General features: G+C 54.0%; 1 protein-coding gene across 5 annotated transcripts in view; it reads right to left on the bottom strand.

Annotated features, from left to right (window-relative positions):
- Positions 1-14,931, bottom strand: part of PTPRE (protein tyrosine phosphatase receptor type E) — a 182,519-nt gene that overhangs the window by 4,852 nt on the left and 162,736 nt on the right. For all 5 annotated transcript variants that reach the window (XM_061403850.1, XM_061403847.1, XM_061403846.1 and 2 more), the window contains 9 exons: positions 14,529-14,648; positions 13,065-13,228; positions 10,621-10,756; positions 10,207-10,356; positions 9,774-9,867; positions 8,429-8,505; positions 7,512-7,646; positions 3,843-3,968; positions 650-2,617 (listed from right to left, as the gene is read on the bottom strand). In XM_061403850.1, coding sequence (XP_061259834.1) covers positions 2,327-2,617; positions 3,843-3,968; positions 7,512-7,646; positions 8,429-8,505; positions 9,774-9,867; positions 10,207-10,356; positions 10,621-10,756; positions 13,065-13,228; positions 14,529-14,648 — 1,293 coding nt within the window. In that variant the 3' untranslated portion in view covers positions 650-2,326. The remainder of the gene's footprint in view (positions 1-649; positions 2,618-3,842; positions 3,969-7,511; positions 7,647-8,428; positions 8,506-9,773; positions 9,868-10,206; positions 10,357-10,620; positions 10,757-13,064; positions 13,229-14,528; positions 14,649-14,931) is intronic.

Genomic DNA, 14,931 nt, shown 5'->3' with positions numbered 1-14,931 from the left:
GGGGTCTCAAAAATTCGAACATGACAAACACTTTCACTTTTCTTGGGAAAAGCAACGGGTTATAATAGTCTTGAAAACTGAACTTGCTGTTGCAGGACAATCACTGAATTTGGTAGGGAGGCATCTCTTCTGAAAACCAGAAAGGGTGGGTTTTCACCACGGAATGAATGAAAACCTATGGGCAACTGCACTCTGCATGGATTCCTTAAGCCCCCCGGGCAGCGTCTGGAGGCTGAGTGAGACCCAGCCAAGGACACGAGTCCACGTGACCGGTGGAAGGCAGAAGATGGCAAGAATCAGGACTGTAAATGTCACCGCCGCTTGTGAACGTCTGCGTCTGTAAGCGTAGACTGGAATCTGCAGGAACAGTTCGCTGACGCGCAGCGGGGCCTCTGTTCAACAGGTCTTATCATCCAAAGGCAGGGCTGTGCCCCTCCTCACATGTCTGCCCAGGGGACAGACCCCACCCCGATGCAAGGGAGGAAGGGAGTCTGTGAAGCTTGACTGTATGCTGTCTGGGACTTTCAGCTCTCTGTCCTGGAAACGTAACCTCCCTCCTTCCTTCCTGGTGGACTTGAACTCCTTCAGTGCAACATACATCAAATGCAACATGAGACAATTCTCAACTCCTCCGGAAGCCCTTTCTTACCAGGGTCTGCACCATGTGTGGCCTCTGAAGTCGTAAACTCTTCACAGCTTGGAATACGTCTAAAAGCCCCTCAGCCTTGACCCGTTCCAGAATGTTGCTGAGTGCTATGAAAGTCCCTGTCCGCCCAGCTCCAGCACTGCAGAGAGAACACGGAGTAAGACACCGAAACTCGCCCGTGGGCACGAGAAACCCACAGCCTCCAGCAGGCCCTGCAAGCCAGGCTGAATGACCGGAGCCTGGCTCTTTAAACGACCATTTTATATGTAGCTTGGCTCTGGACTGGGAGTCAGCAAACACAGAAGTCCTCAAGAACGGGCCTAAATGTAACATGAGTCAGATCAGAACCAGTGACGAGTTTTCAAGCTGGTGGACCCATTTCCCTTCCTCCTTGTCGGGGGGACTCTCAGAGGATGGCCCCTGGACGGGCAGCAGCTACATCACCTGGAAACTTCTTAGGAGCGAAACCCCTCCCGGTTCAGGCGTAGGGAGCTGCAATCCTGGCCCAGACTCCCCTTTTGTGCAGGGACCACCTTCCGAGACGGGAGGCGTGCAGGTGGATGGAAGGGTTGCTTGGACAAAGGGTTGCTTCCTGGCAGGAAGGGTCAGATCCCGACAGTGAAGGTCTGCATCTCCTCTACTTAGCAGAATCATTCGGATAAACCCTACAGAAGCAGACCCTCTTGGGAGAGAGAGAGCAGGCCTAACGGAGGCAGGCTTGGCTGGCCTCTTCCACGGAGCCCTCGGTGGACGCGGGGTTCCCACGGGGGCCCCAAATCCCGACTGTGGGTTTCGCTCATCTTTGTTGGCAACCCTGGTGCCCGACACCTATAACGTTCAGTCTGGGTTTGCGGAGGCGGAACAAGAAGGAACTCAGTTCTCATTTATTCTAAAGGACATCTACGAAGTCACCAGGGACTGAAAACCTAGGTGTGTGCACCCCCTGCTGGCCGTGCCCGAAGGGTGCATCTCTGGGTCCAAGGTCAGGAAAGCGGCCAGACCAATCTTCCAGGTTAAGCCGGGCTTTGTTGACACGAGGGGTAAGCGGGTGGGGTGAGTGGCAGTCAGAGAAATGGGCGCCACATGTAGACAGAGGCACAGAAGTGCAGTCTTAGAAGCAAATCAGACCCCACCCCAAGATCAGACACCCCAAGCTTCCGCAGGAAGAGTTTTGCAAAGGTGATCAAGGTCCCTGCCAGCAGGAGGGCCTGGGCCAGAAGGAAGAAGAGCTGGCACGTCTCCATAGGATTCACCCTCTGCCTCATAGAGCTGTTTATCAAGGTTCTTGCTGGGGGGGGGGGGGCGGGGTGTCCTGCTGCATCCAGGTGCCCCCCGGTGGGTCCTTCTCCTCACGGTGGGGGGTGGGGGGCTTGAGAGCCAGGCTGAGTGGCGTCAGGATGGGCTGGGGCTGCGGACCCTCTGTTATGGACCCCGGCCTGGACATCCCTGAGTAGTTCAAGAAAAGCTTCCTGCTGTGCTGGGTGGGCATGCCAGCCAGAGCCCCACCGGTCTTTCAAAACAAAGATAATTCAAGTTCAAGGTTTGTCTGAGCTATGCTTGGAAATGTTTTTTTTTTTTTTTTGATGACTTAAAAAGCACAAAGAAACGTGTCTGAGTCGCTTCCTGACTCCTTCTCACCAAATGCTTCTGCAAGTCTAGGAAGATATTTACGCGTTTGTGTTAAGTCTGGGAGCTGGGGAAGGTGAAAAAGACAGTCCAGAGAAGGGTTGCTGAGGGGAGCGGTGCACTGGGCGTGGGGTCCATGTCAGGCCTACCAGGAGGGGGCGCCCCGGGGCCCACTTGCCTGCAATGCACAGTGATTGGATGGTTGCCGGTCTGCTGCTGCTGCTTCTGCACGGCCGCAATGAGGTCGATCATGCCTTTGCCCTCAGCCGGGATCCCAATCTCGGGCCAGCCGTGGAAGTGGAACTGCCGCACCACCCGCGTCTGCTCCTCCGGCCGGGCCAGGGGCTACGGGGCGGGAAGAGCGTCTCAGGGCTGAGTAGTCACAGTCACCCGGCCGCCCTCCCAACCTTGCCCGGGGGGGATTCGGGCCACAATCTGGAGCAGCCCGTGGAGTTCTCATCTGGCTGGACTCCCAGATGCTGGCTACTCGTAGGCTGTGGTCACCCTAAAGCAGAAGGCCAGCCGTGCCTCTTTCTGGGTGGGGGTCATGACAGTCAAAGGATGCTCCCCGGAGCCCACAGGGCCTGCCAGACCCCGTTATGGGATCCTGGGCAGTTTTTCTTGAGATGACAAGAATCATCCATGTTTTGTAAGAAGCCAGGACTCACTTCCCTGATAGCTCAGTCAAGAATCTTGCTGCAATGCAGGAGACCCCAGTTCGATTCCTGGGTCGGGAAGATCCCCTGGAGAAAGGATAGCTACCCACTCCAGTATTCTTGGGCTTCCCTTGTGGTTCAGCTGATAAAGAATCTGCCTGCAATGTGAGAGACCTGGGTTCGACCCCTGGATTGGGAAGATCCCCAAGAGAAGGGCATAGGCTACCCACTCCAGTATTCTGGCCTGGAGAATTCCAAGGAATGTATAGTCCATGGGATCGCAAAGAGTTGGACACAACTGGGTGACTTTGACTTTCAGGACCCACCATGTCTCTTCAAGGCTGGGGATAAGCAGTTTCAGAGTCTAGGGGCCCTGGGTCTTTCTGTGATCCATGTGGAGGAGACCAAGTCTTTGGGCAAAGCTGGGTTTCTCTCTACTGACCGTCTTGAACTCGGAATCAGATCCCACAGGTAGGTCATTTTACCCATGGTTGACACACAGGGAGAGTTCCCAAGACCTGGCTGGTGAGGGGTGGTGGGAGGTTCTGAGAAGGGGTCTGGCAGAGAAGCCCGGGAGGCCTCTGTGGCGTCACGCATTCATTCCTCCTGCTCTCTGACCCATGGTTGTTTCTCCCAGGGACTGGGCAGCGGTAGGATGCCTCTTGGAGTCAGGTACCTGGCCCCACCATCCCTGGGCTCCAGCAAGGAGCTGGGGGACGATCATGGAGGTGAAATCTTACGGGAGATCAGCCACTTGGTTAACACGGCTGCCGACTGCCCATACTGACCACTGACACGAACGTGGGGATCTGGAAAAGTCTGAGGGACAGGACATTCTGGCACAAAGACAGAGCCCACACGACAGCTGCAGGGTGTTCTGTCCATAAGAGACTAAAGGTTTCTGGTAACAATACCTGATTGAAGGTGACCAGGAAGTCTCGTATGCTGATGGCTTCAGAAAGGGTATCGCTCTTTATTTCGATCGTTATTTCTCCGTGAGTCACTGAGCCCTCTGTTGGCCAATACTGGTAGCATTTATCCTGGGGGATGAAATAAAAATGTTTTAAGTCTTGTAATAAAGAACTTGCTGCCAGCAGTTTTAACAATAGGATGCAGGCGTGCTGTGAAACCATTTAATGTATTTAATCTGAACAGGAAACTAACTCATGAACATAAATATGAATATAAATATGAATGCTACCAGTGCCTGCTGACCAAGGGAACAAAGCAGACAGTCCAGGAACAGACACAGAACAGCAATGACAGGCCACAGCGGAGGGGCCCGCCAGTAACTGGAGCTGGAGAGTCCGCTCTCTGTACGGAAAAGCGAGCTGGAGCCCTAACTCACCTGCCTGGCTCAGCTGCCTGGGCTGATATGAATGCCCCAGCCCCTCTTGGAGTTGGGCAGTGTGCAACCTGCATAACTGTATATGGCAGACTTGAAGTTTAATAAAGACAAACCAAGGCAGGGTAAGACTTGAAGTCAACAATAAAACTGTGAACGCCTTAGAAAAAATATCTTTTCAATTTGGGATATAGGTTTACCAGACAAGAACCCCAAAAAGCTAACCAACCATGACAAAGAAGATCTCAACATCAGATTATATTAAAATTAACCCTATGTCATCAATAAACATTTTGTTGGTGCTTAGTCGCTAAGTTGTATGTGACTCTTTTGCGACCCCATGGACTGCAGCCCACCAGGCTCCTGTGTCCATAGGATTTTCCAGGCAAGAATACAGGAGTGGGTTGCCATTTCCTCCTCCAGGGGAATCTTCCCCACCCAGGGATCAAACCAGCATCTTCTGCGTTGGCAGGTGGACTCTTTACCACTGAGCCACTTGGGGAACTCCAACAGACATTGAGAGAGTAAAAAGACAGGCCATCAACTGAGATGAGATACTTGCAATACATAAAAGCAACAAGGAATCAGTACCAAGAATATATAAAGAAATCCTCTAAATCAATAAGAAAAGTGCAAACAACCCACAAGAAAAATGAGTGAAAGGCATGAACAGGCTCTTTGCCCAAGAGGAAACATGTCATCATCTATAAATACACAAAGTGATGCCTGACCTCAGAGGGATCTGCTACTGCTGCTGCTAAGTTGCTTAAATAATGCCCAACTCTGTGCGACCCCATGGATGCAGCCTACCAGGCTTCTCCATCCCTGGGATTCTCCAGGCAAGAACATTGGAGTGGGTTGCCATTTCCTTCTCCAATACATGAAAGTGGAAAGTGAAAGTGAAGTCGCTCAGTCGTGTCCAACTCTTAGGGACCCCATGGACTGCAGCCTACCAGGCTCCTCCATCCATGGGATTTTCCGGGCAACAGTACTGGAATGGGGTGCCATTGCCTTCTCCCTCAGAGGGATCAGAGAGATGCAAATCAAGGCCACAGAGAGGATATTTATACCTATTTAATTAACAAAAATGAGGATGCCAGACCATCCTAGGCATGTAGAAGAATGACGTTCATCCGGGGTCTGCTTTGAAAACCATAACTACTTTGGAAAGTCGTTAGGAACTGCCCTGCCAACTCAAACGTTCACACACTCTTCTCCAACGTGGCGTTTTTGTCTCTGAACCGTACAATTCCACATGCGTCATGAGACACATACGAGAAAGTACCCACAGCACTGTTTGTAAAACAACAAAATGAAACCAACCCAAATGCCCGTGGCAGAAGGAGGGGCAAATCAATGGATACAGGATGTACAGTTTGTGTCATGGAGCAGAAGGAAATAATGGTGAATGAGCCACAGTTACAGGCAGCAACACAGCAAAATATTGAATCCATAACTCTGAGTGGAAAAGTCAAGTCTCGGAAGACCGTATACCTTATGTGAAAGTCACTCAGTTGTGTCTGACTCCTTGTGACCCCATGGACTGTAGAGTCTGTAGAATTCTCCAGGCCGGAATATTGGAGTGGGTAGCCGTTCCCTTCTCCAGGGGATCTTCCCAACCCAGGGATCGAACCCGGGTCTCCTGCATTGCAGGTAGATTCTTTACCAGCTGAGCCACCAGGGAAGCCCCATTGTATATCTTAGTGGTGCCCTCTTATATGAAGTTGAAAAGCAGACAAAACTAAATAGTAGCTTCTTGAGGAATATATTTACTCGATAAAAAAAGATTTCTTAAAAAGCTAAGGAAACGCCCACTAGGAGGGCTTAATTAAAAAGGTAATTATAAGTGTTGATGAGGAGGGGGAGAAACTGGAACACTTGTACATTACTGGTGGGGCCGCTTGCACAGTTAAGTGATATGAGTTTGCAATATAGTTATGACAGGCCCCAGCAGTTCCAGCCCCAGGCATCTACCTAAGAGAAATAAAACTGTGTGTCCACGTAAAAACTTGTCCATGAATGTTCAAAACAGTATTCGTAACAGCCCAAAGTGAAACAACCCAAATGTCCAAACACTAATGAATGAATACACAAAATTTAGGGCCATACTATTTAAAAAAAAAGAGTGAGGAACTGATTCATGAATGAGCCTTATAAACATGCTAAGTGAAAGTGCTCAATCACGAGAAATAGGTGGCGTGATTCCATTTATATGAAATGTCCAGATGAGGCAAATTCATAGTCAGAAAGTAACTAATCTGTGGTTGCAGGGATTGTGAGGGGGGAGTAGGCAGTGATCATTCCTGGGTATGGGGTTTCTTTTCAGGTGATGAAAATGAGCTGGAATTAGTGATGTTGTACAACTCTGTGAACACACTAAAAACCACTGCACCATACCTTTTAGAAAGAGGAATTGCATGATATGTGTGTTATATCCCAATAAAACTGTTTTTAAAAAGGCAAAGAAGTAAAACCCCACGACTTCAGGGTAGTGGATGCCTCTTGGGAGAACGCCTAGGTAAGTATATGTTATCAGCAACAGTTTGGTTTCTCACTTGGATGATGCTTTATTAAATAAAAACAAGAAGACTATGTGCCTCTGGATGGATCTCTGGGAGAAAAGAAATATTTAACCCGTTCAGTTCTACCAGGACTATATTAATTAGGCACACATTTCAATACCTCCGTCTTTTTGTCCCAAGAAAAGTGAGTAAAGGTCTTTTCCTTCAACAGGTTGTGACCAAATATGTATTTGTGGCAAACACAAAATGGCAGAAATTCAAGGCTGGTTAAAGGTGGCTAAGACGGTAAAGCGTCTGCCTACAATGCAGGAGACCAGGGTTCTATCCCTGGGTCAGGAAGATCCCCTGCAGAAGGAAATGGTAGCCCACTCCAGTACTCTTGTCTGGAAAATCCCATGGACGGAGGAACCTGGTAGGCTACAGTCCATGGGGTCGCAAAGAGTCGGACACGACTGAGCGACTTCACTTTAAATAAAATATAGGCTAAGAACAACAGCCAGTGGATAGTTACAATGAACTGGAGTTGGCGGGGGAAGGAGTTGAAATAAAACCTTTTTCATTTGTAGCCTCTCTCCCTCCTCAGTAGTCGTGGCCTGGCCTCACAGCCGATGGCAGGTGAGGCGTTCCCAGGGGCAGGCAGTCTGTCGGGTGGGCTGCACCTGGTGGGTGTGAGCAGCCCTGGAGGCCGCTGGGGCGGGGGCGGGGGGCGGGCTGACCTGCTCTCTCTCCTGCACCTCGGTCAGCATCACGATCGTGTGGCACTTCCACTCCCAGACCATCCTCCAGAAGTCCTCCACCGTGTGCGCCAGGGGCCCCTGGGTGGCGATGAAGTAGTCCTTCTGCCGGTAGCCCTTCAAATGGGAGAGAGGTTCAAGTCCGGCTTCTTGCCACCGCTCTCCCACGCTGGGACACGTGGCTTTAGGACAGCCCAGGGCTGCAGGAGGGACGGCATTCAGGCTTCCGGGGCCTGAGCCGAGACCCAGATGGCACGTGCTCAGAAAACAGGTCAAGGGGCCCCTTCACCTCTGTACGGATGTAACAGGACCCTTGCTTGGACTGGCTTCGATTCTATTAATGCGTCTGTACGTGTCACAGCTAACTTAGCATCAAGGCAGGGCAGAGAGGGTGCGGAGTTAGAGGAAGTGAGTTAATTCCCCAGTCCTGGCTTGGTGCCCAAGTGACCCCCTCTCCGGCACAGTGTTCTCTCATCTGTAAACCAGAATCCGAGCACAGACTTGACTGCAATGCTGTCTCCCGCCCATTTAGCTCCGCTGTGCACAAGGCAGGCCGTGATGGGGCCTGAACTGAACTGTGGTCACAGGACAGAAAGCGCGTATGAGCAGGGACAGAGGGCTGGAGTGTAACAGCCGAGCAAAAGAGAAGCTATGACGTATTAAAGGCAGAATGGAAAAGCAGCCAATTATTTAAAAGTGCACGTACATCCTCTACTTCAAAGTTCCTTATTCCTTTTTTTTTTGTTCAGCAAGTGTTTGCTAATGAACTGGTTTGGCTTTCTGGGGGCGTGTCCACCCTTTCCGATTGTGAAAGCAAGTAGCTGAAGAGACTGTAATCATGGGGCAAAGGAGCTGCGTCCCCGCCAGGCATGCAGGCTCGGCGGGGGCCCGGCACTTACGTCTATAAAGGAGGCGTTGATGTAGTCCGTGTACTCCTGGCCCCTCTTCATGGAGAGAATCACACGGTTGAAGTCATCTGTAAAGCAGTGCATCCCCTGGGTCAGAAGCGACCCCATCCTGCCTGGCAAACTTGAACTCGCTGTTAGGAGCTTCTGAGACAAACCTTATGGATAAAATCACTAAATACAGTCAACCCCTTGGAAGGTTTCCTTCCTAAACTAGGTTCCTTCAAGTGGCCGGGGGAAGCTGTGTTTTGTGAGCAAAGTTCTCAAATAACTGACTCATTGTCTTCATCAGTCATAAATTGAGGTGCTGGGCTGTGCTTAATCGCTCAGTCGTGTCTGACTCATTGGAACCCCGTGGACTGTAGGCCGCCAGGCTCCAGTGTCCTTGGGGATTCTCCAGGCAAGAATACTGGAGCAGGTAGCCTATCCCTTCTCCAGGGGATCCTCCCGATCAAGGAATCAAACCTGGGTCTCCTGCATGGCAGGAAGATTCTTTACCAGCTGAGTGCCCAGGGAAGCCCTAAATTGAGGTCATTCATACCAAAACGTAAGCATTAAAGTAAACTTAAGCTGTCAAAGGAGTGTGGCCGGCCAGGCAACTTGGCGTAGCCTGCCAGAGGCATCACAGCCATAGAGCCCCCAGGGTCTGAGGCTGGAGAGGGCCTGCCCAGCCCCACGCACTGCCGGCCTGGGCAGGTCCATGTGAGGGCCTGCTGCTGCAGGAGCTGGAGTCCAGGAGAGGATGTGGAGGGGAGGTCTGGGTGAGCCCTTCCGCCTCCTCTCTCCCCCTGGGGTTCCTCCGATGCCTCTGCTTCTATCAGGCCTGTAGGTTTTCCGTCCCCTTAGACCTCAGGCCGCCCAGCGCCCGATGCCTCCCTTGCCCACGGTGTGCCGGCCCCAAGGCCTCTCCCTGGAAGATCTCAGCTGAGCTCCCTTCGGGTCCGGCTGCACAGCATGGGCCAGGACCCCACTCTGTGTACAGGGGGGTGTCGTGCCTCCACCCGCTTGGGGGAAGACAGGATGGCATCTCGTAGAATCAGGAGGCACCACGTCAGGCCCGAAGCTCATCTTTCCATTTCCAGGAAGTCCCCCTCCCTGTCCTGCCTCCAAATCCAGGTCACGAGATGCCTGCCTGACCCCCATGGGACAGCCTAGGTCACTCATGTCTTCACAGGTGGGCATTCTCTTCCCCATACTTGACAGAGCTCCCCGAGGGCACCCCACCCCGGACCCCCGGTTTACAGTAGCGGGTGGTCAACGACCTTCCAGCGACTGAAGCCCCAGGACGCCCGCCGACAGCGCCTGCCGCGCGGGCCTGCCCTCCGCGGGCGGCCCTTACATGGAATGATCTGGATGACCCTGGCCTTCTTCATGTTCGCGGGCAGATTGCCTGTCCTCATGTTCTCCTTCATGATGCGGACGTTTGTCAGTTTCTGCAGCCAAGAAAGACACAGCCACACAGTTAAAACCCTGATGTTCCCGAGAGACTGCTCAGCCTTCTAACCCCACTGCCATCAAGGACACCCACTCAGAGGAAACTGTCTCCATCTCCAGACATGGCCCGAGTCTTGGGAGATAAAATGTGCGTGTACGATATTCCCCCCACCCGCCGACATGGCTGCAGAGCTCTGAAAGTCCCCGTTGTTCCTCCCTTGAAAGTCATGGGCAGGACAGACCCCCTTACTTTTCCAGGGATTCCTAAGGGAGGAAGCAGCTGTAAGCAGCTTTGTGTGAATGGGGCTGGTCCTCCTTGAGAGCAGGTTGGCGCTTACCCTGAACTCCTCCTCCAGCCCGATCTTGTCGAAGTGGGCGGTGGGGCCGTGCAGCGCCTGAAGGTGCTTCTCCAGGGAGGACACGTCCAGCTCGGTGTCCCCATAGAGGTAGTACTCCAGTAAGGCTTGGTAGATGAACGTGTACTGCATCTGCGGGGAGACCCAGATGGACTCCAAGGGGGGCCCCTGGAGTAGGGGGACCCTTCTCTTTGTGCAAAGGGGAAGGGGTTGGGGGGAACGTCAGATTAAAGGCTGTCTGTAGTGACCATCTGTGGCCTTGAAGAGGGCCAGGGTGACATGGTCCCGGCCAGGCACCACTCTGCATGCACCTGACTCGTGTCCCGGGGCGTCGGGGTTTGCTGAGCCAAGCTCACACCAGCACAGGTGGCTGGGCCAGAGGAGGGCATGACTCACGTCTGTCTGAACCATCTGAGGCCGCTGATTGCGGATTCTGGACACGAAGTCAAAGACGTCCACCTTCTGCTCTGCGTGCACCATGTCCATCATGGCGTCGATCACTATGAAGGTGCCCGTCCGGCCCACGCCCGCGCTTGGGGAGAGAGGAAGAGGCCACGTCGTGAGTCCCCGGTCCCCACTGCGATGATGGGACCTTGGAACACGCCTGCAGTCCGGACCGGAGGACACGCCACCCTCACTGAAGACGAACCTCTTCACGGCGCACAAACTTCCTTCCGTTAATAAAGACAAATCCAGTAGGGCCACCGGAGGGCACCAAATCTCAGGGACAAGATCTCAAATTTCCTTCAAGGGCCAGCGAGCTGTCACTGCGGTCCTGTCTGACTCTGAGACCCTAGAGACTGTAGCCTGCCAAGCTCCTCTGTCCATGGGATTCTCCAGGCAGAAATCCTGGAGAGGGTTGCCATTTCCTCTTTCCTCTTCCAGGGGATCTTCCCAACCCAGGGATCGAACCCGCGTCTCCTGCAGGTCCTGCAACTGTAGGTGGATTGGAGACTGCTAACAGGCTTCCGGAAAAGGGCCACTGTCTAAGCTTTGTGTGAATTGTACTGGTAATTTTTCTTCTATTACCGAACACTGTCTCCTCATGATCACTTGTGCAACTGGATTTTTTTTTATTGTCACACTTGATGTGGTTTTCCAGGTTCTTCATAAGAAAGAAGGACTCCAGGCCAGGTCTGTTGGCCCTAGAGCCAAGGTCATGCAAACTGGGGCACCAGCTGGCTCTGTCTGTGACCCCAACCCTGAACCCCGGGCTGGCTGGGGCCAGCTAGTGCTCAGGGGCTCCACTGAGAGGTCTCCTTTCTCGGGAAGCTGCTCGATGCCACTCCTGGGCTGGGTTTCCTTTCTCCCCAATGGTCTCCCCATGGCGGTCTCTGCACATCCTCCCACCTCCACCCTACCTGTCCATCTAGATCCCCTCCAACCAATGCAGGCCGTCCATATGTGTCTCCCCAACACCCAGGACTCAGCAGGCACACAAACAAACTCAGCCAACATCCGCAGGATGAAAAAAACCCCTAATGGTCCAGACCACAACTGCACACAGCAGCCACGGGTGCAGGGTCACTAGGTTGAACTGGGCTTGCCCCCAGCACGCCAACCCACTGCGGCATTAGCCTCTTTTAAAAAAAGAAAGTCATCTTTTAAACAGAAGGTTCACAACTGAAGGAATGAAGCACCCCCCCAACCATGTTCCTCTTTTGGCAGGGAGGATGGCACCACTCTTTCCAGCTTGTCTCCAAAATGGCACTAGGCAGGCAATGAAGCCCTGCCCCATCGGAGACTCCCTGCTCATCACGGGGAGGGGAGAGCGGACGAGACATGAGGGGCTCCTTCAAGAGTCTTAGTTCTTTACAAACAAAGAATGAGACGATCGTCAGGTGCAGAGCCAGGTCAAGACAGCCCACCCAACAGGTGCGTGGAAGGGGCCACAGAGAGCGGAGGGCGGAAACCAAGATGAAGGGCAAATGGCCTGCCCCAGCACCACAGCGAGCGGGGAGGCGAGCAGGGGAGGGGCCAGGCGCTGAGGTTCCACCAGCACCAGGGAATCTGGAGGCATCAGAACAAAACAGAGCTGAACCAATCCCTGCAGCCAGCCCTGACCCCACGCAGAGGCGGCTCCTTCATCCCTGCCGTCTGGAGCCCAGCCAGCTGACTGTCAGCTGACGCGAACTGGAGCGCGCCTGCCTGCCATGGGCCATTCAAACTCTCTGCCCTGAGGACATGCTGCTGACCAGTGTCCCCTCTAGCTGGGGCCACTGCGGGTCCACGCCTCCGAGGGGTTTCCCTATGCAGGGACTCAGGCCGGTGGCCCTGCCCTCCCGGCTGGAGGATGGACGGTCCTGCTCACTGGCTGTAACTCTCCACTGGACATGGGGTTTCTTGCTGTTACAGATGGGGTCATTCCGAGTATCAGGGCCCGGCCAGGGACAAGAGGCACCTGCCCTCCAGGGACACAGGGGCTCTAAATCTGCCACACAAGTGTTCAGTGGAAGCAACACACCAACTCTGGCTTTCAGGAAATCTGAGCAAGAATGGGGGCTGCCCCCTTGAGAGGGCCAGGCGGGGCTGGACCAGGCCCCAGACTCTGCAAAGCCAGTGGCTCAGAGGAGCGTGCCGTGCCGGGTCACAAGGCGCTTGTCTGCTTTTGATACTAAGGTTCCCTGACAGGTGGTACTGATGAAGGGCTCTGCCTCCCCGGATGGAGAGCATCCCTCCGGCTCTCGCCCTGAGGGATTCTCTGAGCTGCTTCCAGTGCCTGGGAGGTACTCTCAGGTCACCCCAGCCGCCCCTCTGCCCACCCTGATGTCCGCCCACTGGTCACTGTCCCACTGGGGGCCGTATGCTTCCTGGGGCCGCCTGGCCCCGCCCACACACACCTGCAGTGAACCACAATGGGCCCGGCGTGCGCGGGGTTGAGCGTCCTCACTTTCTTCAGGAACTTGAGCATGCCGATGGGGGTGAAAGGCACCCCAAAGTCGGGCCAGCTGGTGAAGTGCAGCTGGCAGACCAGCCGAGGCGCTTTGCAGCCGTCAGGGAGTTGCTGTGGGGACACGCGGAGACGTGAGCGGGCGGGACGGCCCCTGCCCCCTCCCCACCCCTAGCATCATGGCTCCAGGACACTTGCTCGAGGTACCCTTCTGCCGTCCAGGCGTGAGCAGCCGTGGGGACTCATGCAGAGAGGGGCCCATCAGTGAAGACTGGATGCCCAGGAGTGAGAGACCCTGATGCTTACTGGCCCCACAGCAGCGGGAACAGCAGAGCAGGGCCCACGGTCACCCGGGCCAGGACCAGGCTGGGCCAGACCCTAGCAGCCAGGCAATTCCCTGCAGCCGGCCTTAGGGCTAACGGACCGTCGGCCAGCAGGCTGGCTGCGTCCCAGTTTGCCGGGACCTCATGTTGCCGTGTAACTGCCAACAGCATCAGCTTTCACTCTCAAAAGCGGCTTGATTTGTGGGGAAAACATCTGGTTGGTCTACCCTTGGGAGACCCCACCCCACCCCAACCTTTCCCTCAAAACCTCTCTCCACTCTTCTTACCCAGAGCCGAGGAGTCTGGTTCTCGTCCCAAGCCATGGAAAGTTATATAGTGTATTTGGAAGCGTGTGTGTGTGTGTGTGTGTGTGTGTGTACGTTTGTGTTTCCGGGAGGAGGTAGGCCAAGGTTGGGGACAGTAATATGATAAAACTCATCGTCTCTCCTCTTCTGCTGTGGCTTCTAGGAAGCTCAGGCTCATATTCTGTGATCTAACCACACCCATCACTCTACCTTTGATTCTTGATAACACCACCTTCTGCTTTTTTCTAATTTTTTTTTTTAATCTCTGAAATCTCTTATTTCATCTGCCTCGCCTACAGGTGTCTTTATTGAAGGCTGCCTTAAATCATCTCAGGGGAGGAGTGACTAGCAGGAAAAGAGTTTGAAAAATAATGAAATGTTTCAGATAAAATTTTGAAACTGTAAAAAAAAAGAAAAGAAAAACCTCACGTCTCCATGCCAGTGTGTGAAACGGCCCTGTGTAACTGAGTGGGGGACCCCTTCCCACACCCCCAGGATGCTCCAACTGTCTCAACTTCCTCCACCCAGGTGGTCTCTGGGAGCCAGAGACCCTGACTCAAGGTCACGTGCTCCTGCCTGTCAGCCGCCTGTAGACTCAGATCTGTGGCCCACAAGGGAGCGTCCCGCGTCCCCGCCCGGCACTGCCTCCAGCCTCGTCTCCCCTTGTGAGAGCTGCTGGGAGTGGGGGTAGGGGTGGGGCTGTTGGGGTGCGGCCAGTGCTCCCTACTGTAAGCACGCACGCGTCTCTCCTCGCAAGCCTGCCTCTGCGGGAAGTCGCGTGCTTACAGACTGAATGCAGAACTTCCGGATGGTGTAGTCCACCAGCACCGCGCAGTCCTCCACACACACTCGGATGTTCCCGTACGTCCAGCAGCCCTGGTCCGGCCAGTACTGATAGCACTTCTCCTGCGTGGGACACGCGGATAGAAACAGAAGGTCTGCGGGGGGCCTTTCATCACCTCACAGCCCCCCGCCCCGGCCACAGACACAAGGCCTCACACACAGCCAGCTCCAGTGACGCAGTCCTCAGAGGCCAGGGCGGTGCGTCTCCTTCTCATCCGTGCTGGTTAACGGCAGGACTGAGACCAGAATCGGACCCCTCTGATGCCTCGGTTACTCATCCCCTTACTAACCACACATACTGACCAGACTGTCAGGCTGAGCTGCTCTACAGGGGGGCCCACGTGGA

Source organism: Bos javanicus, chromosome 26 (genome assembly GCF_032452875.1).
Source record: "Bos javanicus breed banteng chromosome 26, ARS-OSU_banteng_1.0, whole genome shotgun sequence".
In the NCBI taxonomy this organism is placed as follows: Eukaryota; Metazoa; Chordata; class Mammalia; order Artiodactyla; family Bovidae; genus Bos; species Bos javanicus.
This window is presented reverse-complemented; position numbering and strand designations above follow the sequence as displayed.